Source organism: Schistocerca cancellata, chromosome 7 (assembly GCF_023864275.1).
Source record: "Schistocerca cancellata isolate TAMUIC-IGC-003103 chromosome 7, iqSchCanc2.1, whole genome shotgun sequence".
Classification (NCBI taxonomy): Eukaryota; Metazoa; Arthropoda; class Insecta; order Orthoptera; family Acrididae; genus Schistocerca; species Schistocerca cancellata.
Window position 1 is genome coordinate 78995510 of NC_064632.1, and position 18815 is coordinate 79014324.

The window sequence follows — 18815 nt, forward strand, 5'->3', positions numbered from 1 at the left end:
TTATCAAAAGCAACTTAGTTCATAGCAGAAAAGATGCTGATGACCGTTTCAGATTATTATAAACTGATTCCACAAAACATAAGCGTATAATAATCAGTGCAATCTTAGCAACTGAAGACCATTTGGGTTATAATAGTTCCAATGCGAAGTTTGTTCAAGACGTCGGAGGTTTAGCGGTAAAAGTAGCCCACGAAGGCGGAAAGGTTGGCTACAAACTTAATTCAGAAGTGCTGGACAGTACAAAGAGAATGTAACGCAAACTTTAAATACTTAACAAGGAATGAGAAAAGTTAGCTCAAAGTTTCTGCATTAAGGAACGCACATTACTCTTCCCATTAAGCACTGTCTGCTTCGAGAGAGAAATCTAGTAGCAAGAAAACTGTTTTGTTTCCAAGGAATGGCTGCAGACAGTGCACTTCACAAAAATAAAATAATAATAGGATCCTTTTACCGACCTCCCAATTCAGATGATACAGTTGCTGAAAGGTTCAAAGAAAACTTGAGTTTGATTTCAAACACGTACGATAATAGTTGGTGGTTACTTTAATATCCCCTAGATATGTTGGCGAAAATACATGTTTAATTCCGGAGGTGCGCATAAAATATCATCCGAAATCGTGCTGAACGCATTCGAGCAGTTAGTTCATGAGCCCACGCGATTAGTAAACGGTTGTGAAAACACACTTGACCTCTTAGGAACTAATAATCCTGAGTTAATAACGTGCATCAAAACCGATTCGAGGATCAGTGAACACAGGGTTGTCGTTGCGAGACTGAATATTGTAATCCCCAAATCCTCGAAATATGAGCGAGACATATATCTATTCGAAAAAGCAGATAAAATTCACTTGAAGCCTTCCTGAGAGACAACTTCCACTCATTCCAAATTGATAATATAAGTGTAGACCAGATTTGGCTTGGATTCAAAGAAATACTATCTGCAGCAATTGAGAGATTTATACCAAATAAATTAACAAACGACGGAGCTGATCCTCCTTGGTACGCAAAATGGGTTAGAACACTGTTGCAGAAACAACGAAACAAACATGCCAAATTGTAACAGACGCAAAATCCCCAAGACTCGCGATCTTTTACAGAGGCTCGAAATTAAACGCAGACTTGAATGCGAGATGCTTATAACAGTTTCCACAACGAAACATTGTCTCGAAACCTGGCATAAATCCAAAGACATTCTGGTCGTATGAGAAGTATGTTAGCGGCAAGAAACAATCAGTGCCTTCTCTGTACGATAGCAATGGTGATACTATCGAAGACAGTGCTGCCAAAGCAGAGTAACTAAACACAGCCTTCCGAAATGCCTCCACAGAAGAAGACGAAGTAAATATTCCAGAATTCGACTCGAGAACAGCCGCCAACATGACTAACGTAGAAGTAAGTATCCTCGGAGTAGTAAGCAACCTAAATTACTTAATAAAAGCAAGTCTTCTGGTCCAGATTATATGCCAATTATGTTCCTTTCGGTGTATGCTGATGCATTAGCTCCATACTTAACAATCTTATACAACCGTTCGCTCGACGTAAGGTTCGTACCCAAAGACTGGAAAGTTGCACAGGTCACACCAATATTCAAGAAAGGTAGTAGAAGTAATCCACTAAATTACAGGCCCATATCGTTAATGTCGATATTCAGCAGGATTTTGGAACATTAATTTTGCCGGCCGCGGTGGTCAAGCGGTTCTAGGCGCTTCAGTCCGGAACTGCGCGACTGCTACGGTCGCAGGTTTGAATCCTGCCTCGGGCATGGATGTGTGTGATGGCCTTAGGTTAGTTAGGTTTAAGTAGTTCTAAGTTCTAGGGGACTGATGACATTACAAGTTAAGTCACATAGTGCTCAGAGCCATTTGAACATAAATTTTGTTCGAATATTATGAATTACCTCGATGAAAATGGGCTATTGTGACACAGTGAACTTGGGTTTAGAAAACATCGTTCCTGTGAAACGCAACTAGCTCCTTATATACATGGGCTTAGAAAACGTCGTTCCTGTGAAACACAACTAGCTCCTCACATGAAGTGTTGAGTGCTATTGACAGGGGACCTCAGATCGATTTCGAAGTTCTGGATTTCCGGAATGCTTTTGACACTGTACCACACAAGCGGCTAATAGTGACATTGCGTGCTTATGGAATATCGTCTCAGTTATGTGACTGGATTTGTGATTACCTGTCAGAGAGGTAGTAATTGACGGAAACTCATGGAGTAAAATAGAAGTGATTTCTGGCGGTCCCCAAGTGTTATAGGCCCTTTGCTGTTCCTTATATATAAACGATTTGCGAGACAATCTGAGCAGCAGTCTTGGGTTGTTTGTAGATGACGCTGTACTTTATCCACTAATAAAGTCATCAGAAGATCAAAACAAACTGCAAAACGATTTAGAAAAAGATATCTGAATGGTGCGAAAAGTGACAATTGACCCTAAATAACGAAACGTGTGAGGTCATCCACATGAGTGCTAAAAGGAACTCGTTAAACATCGGTAACACGATAAATCAATCTAAAAAGCCGTAAATCAACTAAATACCTAGGTATTACAATTACGAACAACTTAAATTGGAAGGTTCAAATGATTCAAATGGCTTTGAGCACTATGGGACGTAACATCTGAGGTCATCAGTCCCCTCGAACTTCGAACTACTTGAACCTAACTAACCTAAGGACATCACACACATCCAAGCCCGAGGCAGGATTCGAACCTGTGGCCGTAGCGGTCGCGCGGTTCCAGACTGAAGCGCCTAGAACCGAAATTGGAAGGAACACATAGAAAATGTTGTGGGGAAGGCTAACCAAAGATTGCGTTTTATTGGCAGGACACTTAGAAAATGTAACAGACCTACTAAGGAGACTGCCTACACTACCCTTGTCCGTCCTCTTTCAGAATACTGCTGCGCGGTGTGGTATCCTTACCAGATAGGACTGACGGAGTACATCGAAAAAGTTCTAAGAAGGGCGGCACGTTTTGTATTCTTTGCGAAAGATGGCAGAGAGTGTCACAGAAATGATACAGGATTGGGGCTGGACATCATTAAAAGAAAGGCGTTTTTCGTTGCGACGGAATCTTTTCACGAAATACCAGTCTCCAACGTTCTCCTTCGAATTCGAAAATATTTTGTTGACACCGGCCTACATAGGGAGGAACGATCACCACTATAAAATAAGGAAAATCAGAGCTCGTAAGGAAAGATATAGGTGTTCGTTCTTACCGCGTGCTGTATGAGATTGGAATAAGAGAGGATTGTGAATGTGGTTCGATGAACCCTCTGCCAGGCACATAGTTGTGATTTGCATAGTATCCATGTAGATGTAGATGTAGATGAGAAGAAATCTGCTCCTAAAATAGTAATAGAGAAGACAGTATACATTAATGAAATAATTTTCTGAGACTCTAAAATGTGGGAGAAACTTTGAGCGCACTTACTGACAGAGCCTGTTGTTATAAAGATTTGATCTGACAGTGGCCTAGAGGCTCAAATAGTAAAATTCAAATAGGGAACGTTATCATGAAATATCAATCCAATTCCACTACAGTGCATCGAAAATATGACAACCAAAGTCCACCAGTACCAACAAAGAAGCACCTCCGTATTCTTCACCCAAGGACACTGTAGCTAACAGTCGATATGTTATGTAGCTATACCGGTCTGACGAACTCACGTTCATCATTGTGGAGAAGAAATATAAAACGAAAGGAACCAAATTATCAACTACACTCGAGAAACGAAAGAAACGATTTTGCAAGCTAAAGCTGACCGATCTAAATAACTGGGAATTGTTCTAAGTGCCTTCTTCCAACATGGATTAAGGTAAGTCACCCACATACTCCAGACTGGCGCACTCCTTCTACAGTACCTACTTAACGCGACCTTCGCCGTGTGACGCAAGTAATCTGCAACTAAATCCTCTTCTGACTCCATGCTCTACACATGAAACCAGTGAAAACTTAGAGTAGTTGCTGTAGTCATTTACCTCCATATTTTTAATGTTTTTTAATCGTGATTACCTGATGACTCCAGAATCCAAATAGCCCTAACCCTACTGTATCGCCGGCCGATTTGGCCGAGCGGTTCTAGGTGCTACAGTCTGGAACCGCGTGACCGCTACGGTCGCAGGTTCGAATCGTGCCCCGGGCGTGGATGTGTGTGATGTGTGCCCCGGGCGTGGATGTGTGTGATGTCCTTCGGTTAGTTAGGTTTAAGTAGTACTAAGTTATAGGGGACTGATGACCTCTGAAATTAAGTCCCATATTGCTCAGAGCCATTTTTGAACCTACTGTATCTAAAGAAGCCGTCCGTTTGACAATAATTCGCAATGGATAGCTCAGGGCTGTGACCGTGGGGATATCAAAATATTTTTCGCCTAATAGGACACAGGAGTAATATACTGGCATTATTCTGGACTGCTTTGCATAATCAACATTTTTGGCAAGCACATGTTACTTTTAGTGTGGGAAAGGAAAACGTTATGCAAAAGCAACGAAAGTCGCCAATAGTTAATTTGATTTGCGAAATGATGAACCTCAGTCGGAGAATTGAAAGTAAGCAAATGCCCAGAGCATATTTTACAGAGCGCCAGTGGGGAGAACAGATATACACTGCATCTGTGGGAGATTGATACCTGTGAAGTGAGCTATTTCACCTTTGTTCTACGTCACTGTAGACCAATCATAAGTTTGCGCAGTTTCAATCAGCCAGATTATTGCTGGAAAGTGCTGCACCCAATCTAGCGGTTGTCTTCGTCTACACAATGTCTTTTGCTCAGATATATCACACATTCTGCTTGATGTAAACACACCATCTACACATTGCCAGTCACTGATATCCATTACCAGTTAAGTACGCATCTGCTAATTCTTAATTTGTCCCAAAGTAATAACTAACACAAATAACATGACAATTACATAGTTATTATTAAAATGGATATGTTGTTTTCTTTTCTATAGTGAAAGATTCAAGTTGTTTTAGGACACACTATGTAGTAACTTTTAAAATGTAACTAGAATCAATGTGTGTGATCCAAAACAGGCAACTTTTAAGGAATGAAAGCAATTGTGGTATATATTTACCCCATTACAGTCAGTTGCATAACTAATTCTTTTATTTGTTGCTGTTTTTAAATGCTGCACGTGAGTATTTCGTTGACACCCAAAAATAAAAGTGTAAACGTTCACTTGCTCAGAATCGTGTATCTCCTAAAGTTCCTTACTGACTGCTGCGAAATTTTGACACTGCATTTTACCACAGTCGTGCTGTAGGTCCTTATTTCATTAATACTACAGGTGCAAAAATTACCGTACTATCGATTTGATAAGTCACGGTTGCAAAATACTAACACGAATTCGTTACAGAAGCATGGAAAGAATTGTAGAATCCGACCTCGGGGAATATCATTTAGGATTCCGCAGAAATGTGGAAACAAGGAAGACAATACTGACCCTACGACTTACCTTAGATGGTAGGTTAAGGAAAGGCATAGCTACTTTTCTAGCATCTGTATACGCAGAGGAAGCTTTTCAAAATGTTGACTGGAATTCTCTCTTTCAAATTCTGAAGGTGGCAAGGGTAAAACATAGGGAGCGAAAGTCTGTTTAGATATTGTACGAAACCAGATGGCAGTTATAAGAGTCGAGCCTCTCGAAAGGAAAGCAGTACTTAAGAAGGGTATGAGGCATATTTTAGTCAATTCCCGACGGTGATCAATCTGTATACTGAACAAGCAGCAAAGGAAAGAAAAGAAAAATTTGGGGTTGGAATTAAAATCAATGTTGAAGAAACTAAAACTTTCAGGTTTGCCGACGACATTGTAATTCTGTCAGAGAGAGCGAAGGACCTGGAAGAGCAGTTGAACGGAATGAACAGTGTCTTGAAAGGAGGATATAAGATGAACTACAACAAAAGCAAAACGAGGATAATGGAATGTTGTCGAATTAAATCCGGTGATTCTGAGGGAATTAGATTAAGAAGTGAGACACTTAAAGGACTAGATAAGTTTTCTTATGTGGGCAGAAAAATAACTGATGATGGTCGAATTAGAGAGGATATAAAATGTAGACTGTCAATGGCAAGAAAAGCATTTCTGCAGAAGAGAAATTTGTCAACATCGTGTATTCATTTAAGTGTCAGAAAGTCTTTTCTGAAATTATTTGTATGGATTGGGCTAGGTATGGAAGTGAAGCTCGGACGATAAATAGTTTAGACAAGAAGAGAACAGAAGCTTTTGAAACGTGGTGCCACAGATGAATGCTGAAGATCAGATTGGTATACCATGTAACTAATGAGGGGATACTAAATAGAATTGGGGAGAACAGGGATTTGTGGCACAACTTGACTAGAAGAAGGTATCGGTTGATAGTACACGGTCTGAGGTATCATGCGATCACCGACTTGATATTGGAAGGAAGCATGGAGGGTAAAAATCGTAGGAGGAGCCTAAGAGGCTTCCACACGATAGAGTCGCAAGGAGATTTGCATCAAACCAGTCTCTCGACTACAGACCACATCATATATATAAAAGGGTAAATATAATTAATGTCCTTTAGTTCATGACCGATTGCTTTGCAATTTTCACATAATGTTGACTTCTGCTATGGGTATGTATTTAGGTAAACATTTCTGTAATATACGTGTATTTTTAATATGTATAATATGTAAATATATATATGTAATATATAAAGTGGAAACATTGTTACTAAAAATTAGGAAATGTACAATTTCAATTTACTTCAAATTTTTACACATAAAAGTCTGAAATATTCACGTATCAAGACGTTTTTTACAACAATGAAACGTCGTTTGCATACGGAAAAGGTGTATTTATAGCTAATTGGTTTATGATTGTTTCCATAACAGGTGGACATTTCATCGAGTAATTCTGGATAACATTAACGTGACTCACTACATAAATAAACTTCACAAATAGCTCATAAAAAAGCACTCGACGTAAAATAGTTCCCAGCGCGGAACAAAAAAATAACGCTACAGAATCTTTGATACTGAGGAGGCCACACTCACCTTGAACCTTGTCGGCTCGGGAGTTGCTGGTCTGCACGGTAGCCCTGCTCTCCAGCACGGGCGCCTTCTGGAGGCGGTCGCTCTCGACGCTCTCCTCGTTGCTCCTCCAGTAGACGGTCGCGATGGTGGCCAGGCACTTGAGCTTCATGTCACCCCGGCGGAAGTGGCGCGGCCGCACCTTGAACTCCAGGCCGAGTATGGACGTCTCCAGATCGTCCAGGGGCGAGACAATTATGTCTGGACCTTTCAGCAAACTTTGGTCAGCCTGCACAAAGGAAAACCCTCAGTTGCTTCGATCTTCTTGCAGCATTCTGCCGCCAGTAAGCAATTCAGAACATAGCACGTGAAAAGCAAATCAATTTTAGTGTAAGTTCCCAAATTCTACACGACTAAGACCAAGCTCAAGATAAACGAGACATTGATATTTAGTTTAAAGGTATTACTACTTGTTATGTCAGTAGTATGCCACAAACCAGGCGTGCCCTATGAGTAGTACTAAATGACAAGCACTTTATATCTGCCTAGTAGTGGACCTGCAACGGCTATTCCCACTTGCTGTGGACCCTTACAACTAGTCAGTGACTACTACTGGTTGTAGCAGTGGACTGTTTTGTGATTCACACGGCAAACACCTGGAATGAATCGTCTATGAAGTAAGGATAACGCGAAACCAGTATAATGAAGCACTCTAAAAGGCTCGCTATGTGACATAGAACGAACTTGATGTGACAGAAATTTTGTTTCTGTTACATTTGTATATTTTGAGCTATAAAATATTTCAAGTACCAACTTTACTTTTATTTGCACAGTTTTAAAATCAGTTGTGTTGAATATCTGTTTTATCCAAACAGACAAGATGAAATACTTTGTTGCAAAGAAAAAAATAATTATATTGTGAGATTAGTCGCCGTCTGAAATACATTAGTAATTGTTGGACTTCTTTGAAGACTGTTACATCATTCTGTGAGTCAAAAAACGTACAGTTTAATTTGTATGCCATGCATTTTTTGTATGAGTCTCAGGAAGTAATGATTCCACTAAGTCACCAAAAATGCATTTAACATTACTTTTTCAGGTTGTTGAATACATGTGTAGCTTTTCATATTGTTCTTATCTCTACTGATGATAAAACACAGTCAGCTACTGCAATGGTAAAATCACTCTACTCACATTCGGTGGAAGTGGGTTTCTAATCCTTATCCGACCATGCATAGGTTTACTTTGTGTATGTTATTCCCTTAAGCAAAATGTGATCTTGTTTCTTAGAAAAGGCCCTATCCAATTTCTTGTGGTATCCAAATCCTTACAGTGCTAGCAATATAGTCAGTGTATGCAGAATGTCTAGCTTCATTAGAAAAAGTAAAAAAGTACAGTGATAGTGTCATTTTCATTTAATTGTGTTTTATATCACAGGTAATCACTACTATGTGATTTCGCACCTTGTATTTATTAGTCTACCACAACCACTTCATTTGTATGTATATTCCCATTATCATGTCATAATGCTTGATATCAGATGATGGTGGTAGACAAAGGAATCCAGCCTAATTAAATATGCATGATGGAACCTATCAATTTTATACAGACTCTAGATCCCAGTTCCTAGGAATTACTGATTATAGTAGTTGTTAAAGAGCTCCTTCCAGGACAGTGCATGACTCAAAACTGACATACTTCTTGTAAAGAGTTAGTGCATTTTGATGACTAGTACTATTTCATTTCGCAAGAAGCTGGCGCAGTTTGTAGACTATTACCATTTTATTTTATTTCCATCCTTGTTCAATGTGATCAAAATTTGCGTCGTGACAAGGAAACTGGAAGACTATTATAAATACTAAAACATTGAGAGCCCGAGATAAACCCCTGTTGTATAGAATTTCTCATTGCTTTGACAGCCTAATTTTCTTTGAATGGGCACAACAGCGAAATATTTAAATGGTCTGATAAAGCATCACTATGAAGAAATTCACTAGATAAGTTGCTGCATAATAAGGCTTTTAAATGCCACTGCCTAATTACTGAATTCTCAAAAATTAGTAAGAAATACTTTTAGGAAAGTTGAGAAGAATGAGATTTTCCATGGGAGATTTAGGATGTAGCAGAAATGTTTCAAATGACGTTCACAAAGCTCTTCTGTGATATAATGGGCTATTGAATAATGCTTTTTTCATATCTAAATTGTGTAGCACTTTTAGAAAAGGACATTGAACATGACTGGAATCTAGTATTCGTTTATAAAGAATCTTCCATGTAATTCTTTCATGTTGATAATTCCTTGAGTCCTTTGCTCTAAATAGTTATTATTTCGTTGCTAGATGAACCTTTTTGTTCACTAAACTTTACAATTTTTACAGATGGAAAATTTAGTTAGAATTTCCTGTCTCTAGTTTCACTCTTTCTTTAATTATTTCCATATTAACAGTATGATATACACATGTCTCTCATGTTCTGGAAAAGGGTTAATCATAACGTAATACCTGAATTTTCTGTATGGTTCTGGCTATTAAACTTTTATGAATAACACTGCTGATAGTTGTCAATAATATTTTACACTGGACATTTATATTAAATGAATTAGAAGGAATCCCACAGCACCTATTACACAGCTGTAAGAAATTTAAAATTAAATCTCCTTTAGATTCTTTCAGATGTTAAATACCATTGAAAGTCTTTAAACTGTTTTAAGAATAACATGGAATTACTAACTGCAGACGTCAGAATGAGATTTTCACTCTGCAAGCGGAGTGTGCTCTGATACAAAACTTCCTGCCAGATTAAAACTGTGTGCCGGACCAAGACTCGAACTCCAGACCTTTGTCTTTCGCAGGCAAGTACTCTACCATCTGAGCTACCCAAGCACGACTCGCGCTCCCTCCTCACAGCTCTACTTCTGCCAGTACCTCGTCTCCTCCTTTCCAACCTTTACAGAAGCTCCCCTGCGAAACTTGCAGAACTAGCACTCCTGAAAGAAAGGATACTGTGGAGACATGGGTTAGCCACAGCCTTGGGAATGTTTCCTAAATGAGATTTTCACTCTGCAGCGGAGTGTGCGTTAATACGAAACTTCCTGGCAGATTAAAACTGTGTGCCGGACCGAAACTCGAAACTGGGACCTTTGCCTTTCGTGGGCAGGTGATCTACCATCTGAGCTACCCAAGCCCGACTCACGCCCCTTCCTCACAGCTTTCTACAATGCTCGCATGAGAGCTTCTGTAAAGTTTGGAAATTAGGAGACGAAGTACTGGCAGAAGTAAAGCTGTGAGGACGGGGCGTGAGTCATGCTTGCGTAGCTAAGATGGTAGAACACTTGTCCACGAAAGGCAAAGGTCCGGAGTTCGAGTCTCGGTCCAGCACACAGTTTTAATCTGCTAGGAAGTTTCGTAACTGCAGTCTTATCTAGTGCACCTTTCGCTTACAATTTGAGTATGGGTTTAAGGAAATATGGAGAACAATATTGAAGATGATGATCTTGCAAAGTCTTAAGGACATCGAGAGATTCATATTTGAGCAACATCTTACTGTAAATGATATCTCTCAATAGAAACTTAGAAATATTACAACTTGTCTCTTTTTCTCTTATTCATTTCGTTACAGGCATGCCAAAATTATTCTTAGTTCTGTCGTTATCTATATCATTTCTAGCGTATTTTATTTGGTCACCTACTCATTTCACATTTTCCAAACAATATTTCCTTATAGTCTTTTCAGTGTTTCACTTCTCTAACAGATATTTGTACTCTACATAAATTAAGATTTATTAATATGTTATGAAGCATATCAACAGCCAAATCTTAATATTGTTTAAGTACATGATTCTAAACTTAAAATTTTTGTTACAAATATTTTCAGATACGTCCAGGACACCTGACATTTTTGTAGTTTATACATTCTGATGATCATTATAATCTTTTTTTCAAAATGTTTGAACTGGTTATATCTTTCTTTTTTACCTGTCTGTGTCTCTCTGCATTCAAGTGCATTTTCGCCTTTCACTACTAATTTTGTTCCATCAGTGAAAATTCTGGAACCTGTCTATTCTGTATTTACTCAAAATATTTACTTCAGTAAGTAGTGCAAATATTGCAAAGTAGTCTACAGTTTAAAAAGTTTCCCACTATCATTTAGAAATTTACTAAATTTTTTGTTTTGTTGACTCAGTTTTTTTCGTTAATTGTGCAACTTTAATCTCAATCAAATAGCACAGATACTGGAAACCCAACCTTAAACTAGGGTTCATTGCTTACGGCTATGCTCCCAATAATTGTCTCTATTGATGTGGTAGATTGTAGGTAGTGAGCTATTTTATTGCAGTTAGTTACACTTCATTAAATTCTTATGTGAACTGTTTATCTTGAAAGGAAGATACTAATTATAAATCACTCCCAAAATAATTACCTGCTGCAAAGACGGTGTGTAATATCATATTTTCTCCATAAAAACAAAACAAACCCAAAGTATCTAAGGATGTCTTGGTCATCTATCCTGCTGAGTAAAGTCTTTCTATAAATACCCACATATGCTCAGTTTTTGTGAACAGTGTCACATATCAGTTAGAATGATGAATAAATAGATAAACATCAGTGATCTGTTCTTCGATAGTTCATTAGGCTACATCTGTAAATGTGCAGAACTAAAGGCTCAAAAATATTTGTTCTATAAATAAAAACCGCCCTTTCTCGCTGCATTCTATTTTATTTCTCCCAGACGCCTTTCACCTTTCACATTAAGGCGGTTCAGTGGGATCTAGAATGATGCAGTTTGATATGTGATATTTGGTGATTATAAAACAGTTCACATCTCGTTTTTTGCGTAAATAACTGTTACAGTTCTTTTTGTTTTTGGTTGTCATCTGCGTTTCCTCCCATGTATCACACGCTGGAGATCACACTTTAACTTCACTTACGCAACACAAGCACGTCTTCACGTTGAGTACATTTTTCTTTACAATTTCCATATTCTTTGACATTATTGCTGTGGAGTGTTATTGGGTTTCTATCACTAATTATAGATATTTGATCGGAAACTGTGAGTTGAACTCTGTCTACTGTATAAAAGGAAACATGGATTACAGGCCACTGATGATGCTTCCCAAATAAAAGAAGCGAAACGCGTATGTCAATAAACAAACTGCCTTCAATTAGTTGCGTAGACAGCACATACCTCCCAGAATTTAAAGCAACTAAGGGAAAGACGGGCAACAGAAAAAAAGACGACATCTACTGTGAGTGCACTATATGTCTCATCCTGTTTGGTCTGTTTGCGTGCATACATTAGTTTTCAGGATATACTTCGTTAAATTACGGAGTATATACTGAAAACTAACGTCTATTCATTTCTGTTAGGTTTATCTTTCACGATATATGTAAACGACCTAGTAGATAGTGTCGGAAGCTCCATGCGGCTTTTCACGGATGATGTTTTTATATTCAGAGAAGTTGCAGCATTAGAAAATTGCAGTGAAATGAAGGAAGATCTGCAGCGGATAGGCACTTGGTGCAGGGAGTGGCAACTGACCCTTAACATAGACAAATGTAATGTATTGCGAATACATAGAAAGAAGGATCCCTTATTGTATGATTATATGATAGCGGAACAAACACTGGTAGCAGTTACTTCTGTAATATATAGGGGAATATGCGTACGGAACGATTTGAAGTGGAATGATCATATAAAATTAATTATTGGTAAGGCGGGTGCCAGGTTGAGATTCATTGGGAGAGTCCTTAGAAAATGTAGCCCATCAAATAAGGAGGTGGCTTACAAAACACTCGTTCGACCTATACTTGAATATTGCTCATCAGTGTGGGATCCGTACCAGGTTGGATTGACAGAGGAGATAGAGAAGATCCAAAGAAGAGCGGCGCGTTTCGTCACAGGGTTATTTGATAAGCGTGATAGCGTTACGGAAATGTTTAGCAAACTCAAGTGGCAGACTCTGCAAGAGAGGCGATCTGCATCGCGGTGTAGCTTGCTCTCCAGGTTTCGAGAGGGTGCGTTTCTGGATGAGGTATCGAATATATTGCTTCCCCCCTCCTTATACCTCCCAAGGAGATCAGGAATGTAAATTAGAGAGATTCGAGCGCGCACGGAGGCTTTCCAGCAGTCGTTCTACCCGCGAACCATACGTGACTGGAACAGGAAAGGGAGGTAATGACAGTGGCACGTAAAGAGCCCTCCGCCACACACCGTTGGGTGGCTTGCGGAGTATAAATGTAGATGTAGATGTAGATCTCTCTCTCCCTGTACCTGTGTGTTTGTACGAATGTGAGTATGCAGGTGTGTCGGTGGCTACTCACACCAATACTTTAAACCACGCTCTGATAGCTATTACATTCATATTCCACATACTACAAGTGGTACTGAATAACCACCGACACACCCACGCACGGACGCACACACATACACAAACACTCTCTCTCTCTCTCTCTCTCTCTCTCTCTCTCACACACACACACACACACACACACACACACACATATGCACTTACACACACACACACACAAATGATAACGCATAAACGTGCACTCACTTAATCTTTTAGATATACAGAGGGAGATATAAACACAACAGAAATGAATAGACGTTAGTTTTCAGCATATATTTCGTTAGGTTGGCAACACGTACGTAAACCAAACACGATGACACATATAGTGAACTAACAGTAGCTACATGTTTCAATCACAGTTTTCCGTCAAATATCTACAACTACTGAGATAAGAGTACTAGTGTTGCACAGTTAGAAGGGCAGAAAATATGAAAACTGTGAAGAAAAAGTCCGGAACATAAAAAGGTGCTTATATTTCGTAAGTGAGGTTATACTGTGACCTCCAGCATGTGACCAGATGAGAGGAAACGTAGATGCTAACCAGAAACGTGAAGAAGTGTAAGTTATGACTTATTTATGTAAGAGACGAGACGTGAACCGTTTCATAATCTACAAATATTACACATCAAAACTAAACTGCATCATTCTAAATCCCACTGAAAATGCTTTAAGGTAAAAGGCGAAACGCGTCTGGGAGGAACAAAATACGTTGCAGCAAGAAAAGGCGATTTTTATATCCAAAACAAATATATCTGTGCTTGCTGCTGGTGACGGCCACACAAACTTGTTATAAGCTCAGATTAGTCACGAAGCATGTGTATAACAAATCATCTCTATTTTAAATGGAAATGGAAATGAGCGTTTGGCGTCATTGGCCGGGAGGCCCCTCGCGGGGCAGGTCCGGCCGCCTTGGCGCAGGTCTTATTACATTCGGCGCCACATTGGGCGACCTGCACGCCGGATGGGGATGAAATGATGATGAACACAACACAACACCCAGTCCCTGAGCGGAGAAAATCTCCGACCCAGCCGGGAATCGAACCCGGGCCCGGAGGACGGCAATCCGTCACGCTGACCACTCAGCTACTGGGGCGGACTCTATTTTAAATAAAGAAACTGGAAACAAGTCATTTTTGTGACAGCTTGAAATGTAAATTCGGAGGCTATACATTTTTTGATATGAATATAGACACATGCTTGTGTTTGGTGGAAGTGCATAGGATCGGAATTGTCACAGATATCACGCACGCAAGGAGCATTCATTACGGTTGCCGTTTGCCGCAGGTCGCCATTGTGTGCGGGCACAGCTGCGCCTCGGTCGGCACAGGGCCGTGCTTTCCGGCCAACTTTTATTCCGGACAGGCTAATTAATGCCTGTGACTGCGCTTATGATTAAAATATTGCCGGCACTGGGGCGGACTCAGTCCTTTTAGGGGCTCTAAAATTTTCACACCGGTGTTAAATCCGTAAAATGCTCCAAATTAGCACGTGGAACTAATCTCTCGTGGGGTTGTTAGCACTTGCTATTGTGATTCCTGTCGCTACAAAATTCCTGCTCGTGCAGCTTCTCCGTTTTGTGTCACAGTACTAAACTGACGATGTGAAAGGAACGAATATGATAGAATTACTCGATCTCCATAGTTGTTCTATGTATAGGTCGACTCACAAAAAACCGACCCAGAGTATAGACTGATCAGCAGTTACTCACGAATTGTTTCCCGCCACGAGCAGATATGAGAACAAATAGATAAACATATAACAATTAGATAATAAAGAAATAACAAATAAGCTAATGCAAGGAACAGCTTCGAAATAGGAGAAGACAATAGTCGAGTGACAATGAGCAGTCTAATACTCAGGGCCGATTCTTTGCGCTCCACCATTCGTTAGTCTATGAACCATAAAAATTTAATCAGACAGAATGATAGTTGATTATGATATAATGGTATTGCTCTAGTGTTTCTAAACGTGTTTCATAAAACAGTTTGTGCCACGAAGACAAGAAAGAAGTCTTGAGATTGTCGTGTTTCCAATAGGAGTTCTTAAAGCGTAAAAGAAGTACATTTGATGTCACAGGAACGCGAATAAAAGCGCTCATTCAAACTGTTCTACGACTGTACTACATCACCAGAAAGGTAACTAAGAAGACGTATCTGTTTCTATAGAGACGTTTATTAAAAGATCACCAGTGGTTGGCTAAAAGTTAAATTTTCATCAACCACATCAGTCAAAATACACTCCTGGAAATGGAAAAAAGAACACATTGACACCGGTGTGTCAGACCCACCATACTTGCTCCGGACACTGCGAGAGGGCTGTACAAGCAATGATCACACGCACGGCACAGCGGACACACCAGGAACCGCGGTGTTGGCCGTCGAATGGCGCTAGCTGCGCAGCATTTGTGCACCGCCGCTGTCAGTGTCAGCCAGTTTGCCGTGGCATACGGAGCTCCATCGCAGTCTTTAACACTGGTAGCATGCCGCAACAGCGTGGACGTGAACCGTATGTGCAGTTGACGGACTTCGAGCGAGGGCGTATAGTGGGCATGCGGGACGCCGGGTGGACGTACCGCCGAATTGCTCAACACGTGGGGCGTGAGGTCTCCACAGTACATCGATGTTGTCGCCAGTGGTCGGCGGAAGGTGCACGTGCCCGTCGACCTGGGACCGGACCGCAGCGACGCACGGATGCACGCCAAGACCGTAGGATCCTACGCAGTGCCGTAGGGGACCGCACCGCCACTTCCCAGCAAATTAGGGACACTGTTGCTCCTGGGGTATCGGCGAGGACCATTCGCAACCGTCTCCATGAAGCTGGGCTACGGTCCCGCACACCGTTAGGCCGTCTTCCGCTCACGCCCCAACATCGTGCAGCCCGCCTCCAGTGGTGTCGCGACAGGCATGAATGGAGGGACGAATGGAGACGTGTCGTCTTCAGCGATGAGAGTCGCTTCTGCCTTGGTGCCAATGATGGTCGTATGCGTGTTTGGCGCCGTGCAGGTGAGCGCCACAATCAGGACTGCATACGACCGAGGCACACAGGGCCAACACCCGGCATCATGGTGTGGGGAGCGATCTCCTACACTGGCCGTACACCACTGGTGATCGTCGAGGGGACACTTAATAATGCACTGTACATCCAAACCGTCATCGAACCCATCGTTCTACCATTCCTAGACCGGCAAGGGAACTTGCTGTTCCAACAGGACAATGCACGTCCGCATGTATCCCGTGCCACCCAACGTGCTCTAGAAGGTGTAAGTCAACTACCCTGGCCAGCAAGATCTCCGGATCTGTCCCCCATTGAGCATGTTTGGGACTGGATGAAGCGTCGTCTCACGCGGTCTGCACGTCCAGCACGAACGCTGGTCCAACTGAGGCGCCAGGTGGAAATGGCATGGCAAGCCGTTCCACAGGACTACATCCAGCATCTCTACGATCGTCTCCATGGGAGAATAGCAGCCTGCATTGCTGTGAAAGGTGGATGTACACTGTACTAGTGCCGACATTGTGCATGCTCTGTTGCCTGTGTCTATGTGCCTGTGGTTCTGTCAGTGTGATCATGTGATGTATCTGACCCCAGGAATGTGTCAATAAAGTTTCCCCTTCCTGGGACAATGAATTCACGGTGTTCTTATTTCAATTTCCAGGAGTGTATTTCTTATCAAAATTACTAAAGGATAGCCAACCGAAAAGTTACTCAGTTGGTGTAGCCTTTATAATTTGTGGTATTTTCAATTTTTTTCTCCAGTCGCCCCATCGCTGCAATGATAGAACCAATCAATTCCCAGGATCCAAAGTGAGGTACACACAATACTCACGAAAAGAAAGCACAAACGCTGGTAACATATATCGGCAACAAGCCAATGTGAGCGTGAGAAAATCATGATTAGTTGCTGCGTATAAAATCAGAATAACGTTAAGAACAAAGCAGGTTCAGAGTACTGAGTCGTCTGCTACGCTAACTGTAGATGAAATCTTCTTCTTCGCTACAACCTGGCAACCTATTTAAATAAGAAGTAAAACCAACATTGTTACTGTCCTCTTTAGCATAACCATTATCAGATACGAAAGAACGAAAGAAAGACATACATTCAACACGCTATTAGGTGTTTGAATTAATGATCTAATAAGTTACCAGATGTCATAGCCGAACTCATGAGCCTACAAGTACTCTGCAGATGGGTAGAATAACGTTCACAAGCTATTTACCTTAATCCATAACGCAGAATGACAGCTGGAACCAGTGACTGTGACAATAAAGGCCAATATCGGAGAAATAAGGTCTCAAAAATGATTGAATTTAATTATTATTTTTTGTACCTGATTTCTTATTCAGAGTTAGAGGGTCATCCAAATGGCATAATCTTTATTCTGAAAGTGAACTCCAAGTTCCCTAACAGAACATGAAACTGAACGTCTTCCATAAATAACTCGGAAAATTTCGCAAATACAGAACAAGATAATATTACCACTGAACTGAATGGAAAAGCAATAAGTGAGAAGTCACAGAAGCAAACGTATGTAATAATCACTTCTTGAATATATTAGAAAGCATAGGGACAAACAGTTCAAAAGGAAAATCACAGCAACATGTTGATAAAAGGATGTCTCACACAATTCAGTCGTATGAATATATCACCAACTTCCTCTCCTGAAATTAAGAAAAGTATAGATCCTCGCAAAAATAAAAGATCATTTGGTTTTGATGGTGTTTCCTACAGCGTACTAAGGTTTTGTTACCAAAGAATAATCTCGATCCTACCCGAAATATCTAAGGCATCACTAAGTCAAGGCATTTTTACAGAGATACTGAAGTATGCTGTTGTTAAACTCCTCTTTAAGAAAAGTGATAAGAGAGATGTCAATAACTACCAACATGTCACAATGTACACATGAGTTTCCAAAATTTCTGAGAAGGTGCTATATTCCAGAGTAGTACCTCACCGTAGCAGAATAATACCCTCTGCAAATCACCGTTTGGGTTTCAGAAGGTCTGTTTTCTTGAGAATGCCATTTACATGTTCAATCACCAGATTTTACAAGTATTAAATAATAAAGTAGCGCCGGTTGCTATGTTATGCGGCGTATCTCAGGCATTTCAGTTTATGAATCACAATATCCTTCTAGATAAACTGAAGTTTTATGAACTTGATGGTATAGAAAATCAATGGGTAATGTTATATCTAAGCACGAGAATTAAGAAAGTTATACTTAATAATTCAACAAATATAATCTATGGGCATAATTTTGACTGAAAAGAAATGACCTATGGTGTTACCGAAGGCTCACTCTTAGAAATACTAGTGTTCCTCGTACATGTAAATGATCTTCTGCCTAACATAAAACAAGCAGAAGAAGTTCTTTATGCAGATAACAGTAGTAATGTAATCAACCCAAGCATACATACAGAACAGAAGAAATAGTAAACAAAGTTCTCAAAACTATCATTGACTGGATTTC

At 40.4% G+C, this 18815-nt stretch overlaps 1 protein-coding gene across 1 annotated transcript in view; it reads right to left on the reverse strand.

The window, feature by feature from the left end:
- The window catches only part of LOC126092519 (uncharacterized), a 224392-nt gene that overhangs the window by 35670 nt on the left and 169907 nt on the right, over positions 1 to 18815 (reverse strand). Inside the window, exon 4 of the mRNA XM_049908144.1 lies at positions 7026 to 7290. Within this exon, the coding sequence (XP_049764101.1) occupies positions 7026 to 7290 (265 nt within the window). The remainder of the gene's footprint in view (positions 1 to 7025; positions 7291 to 18815) is intronic.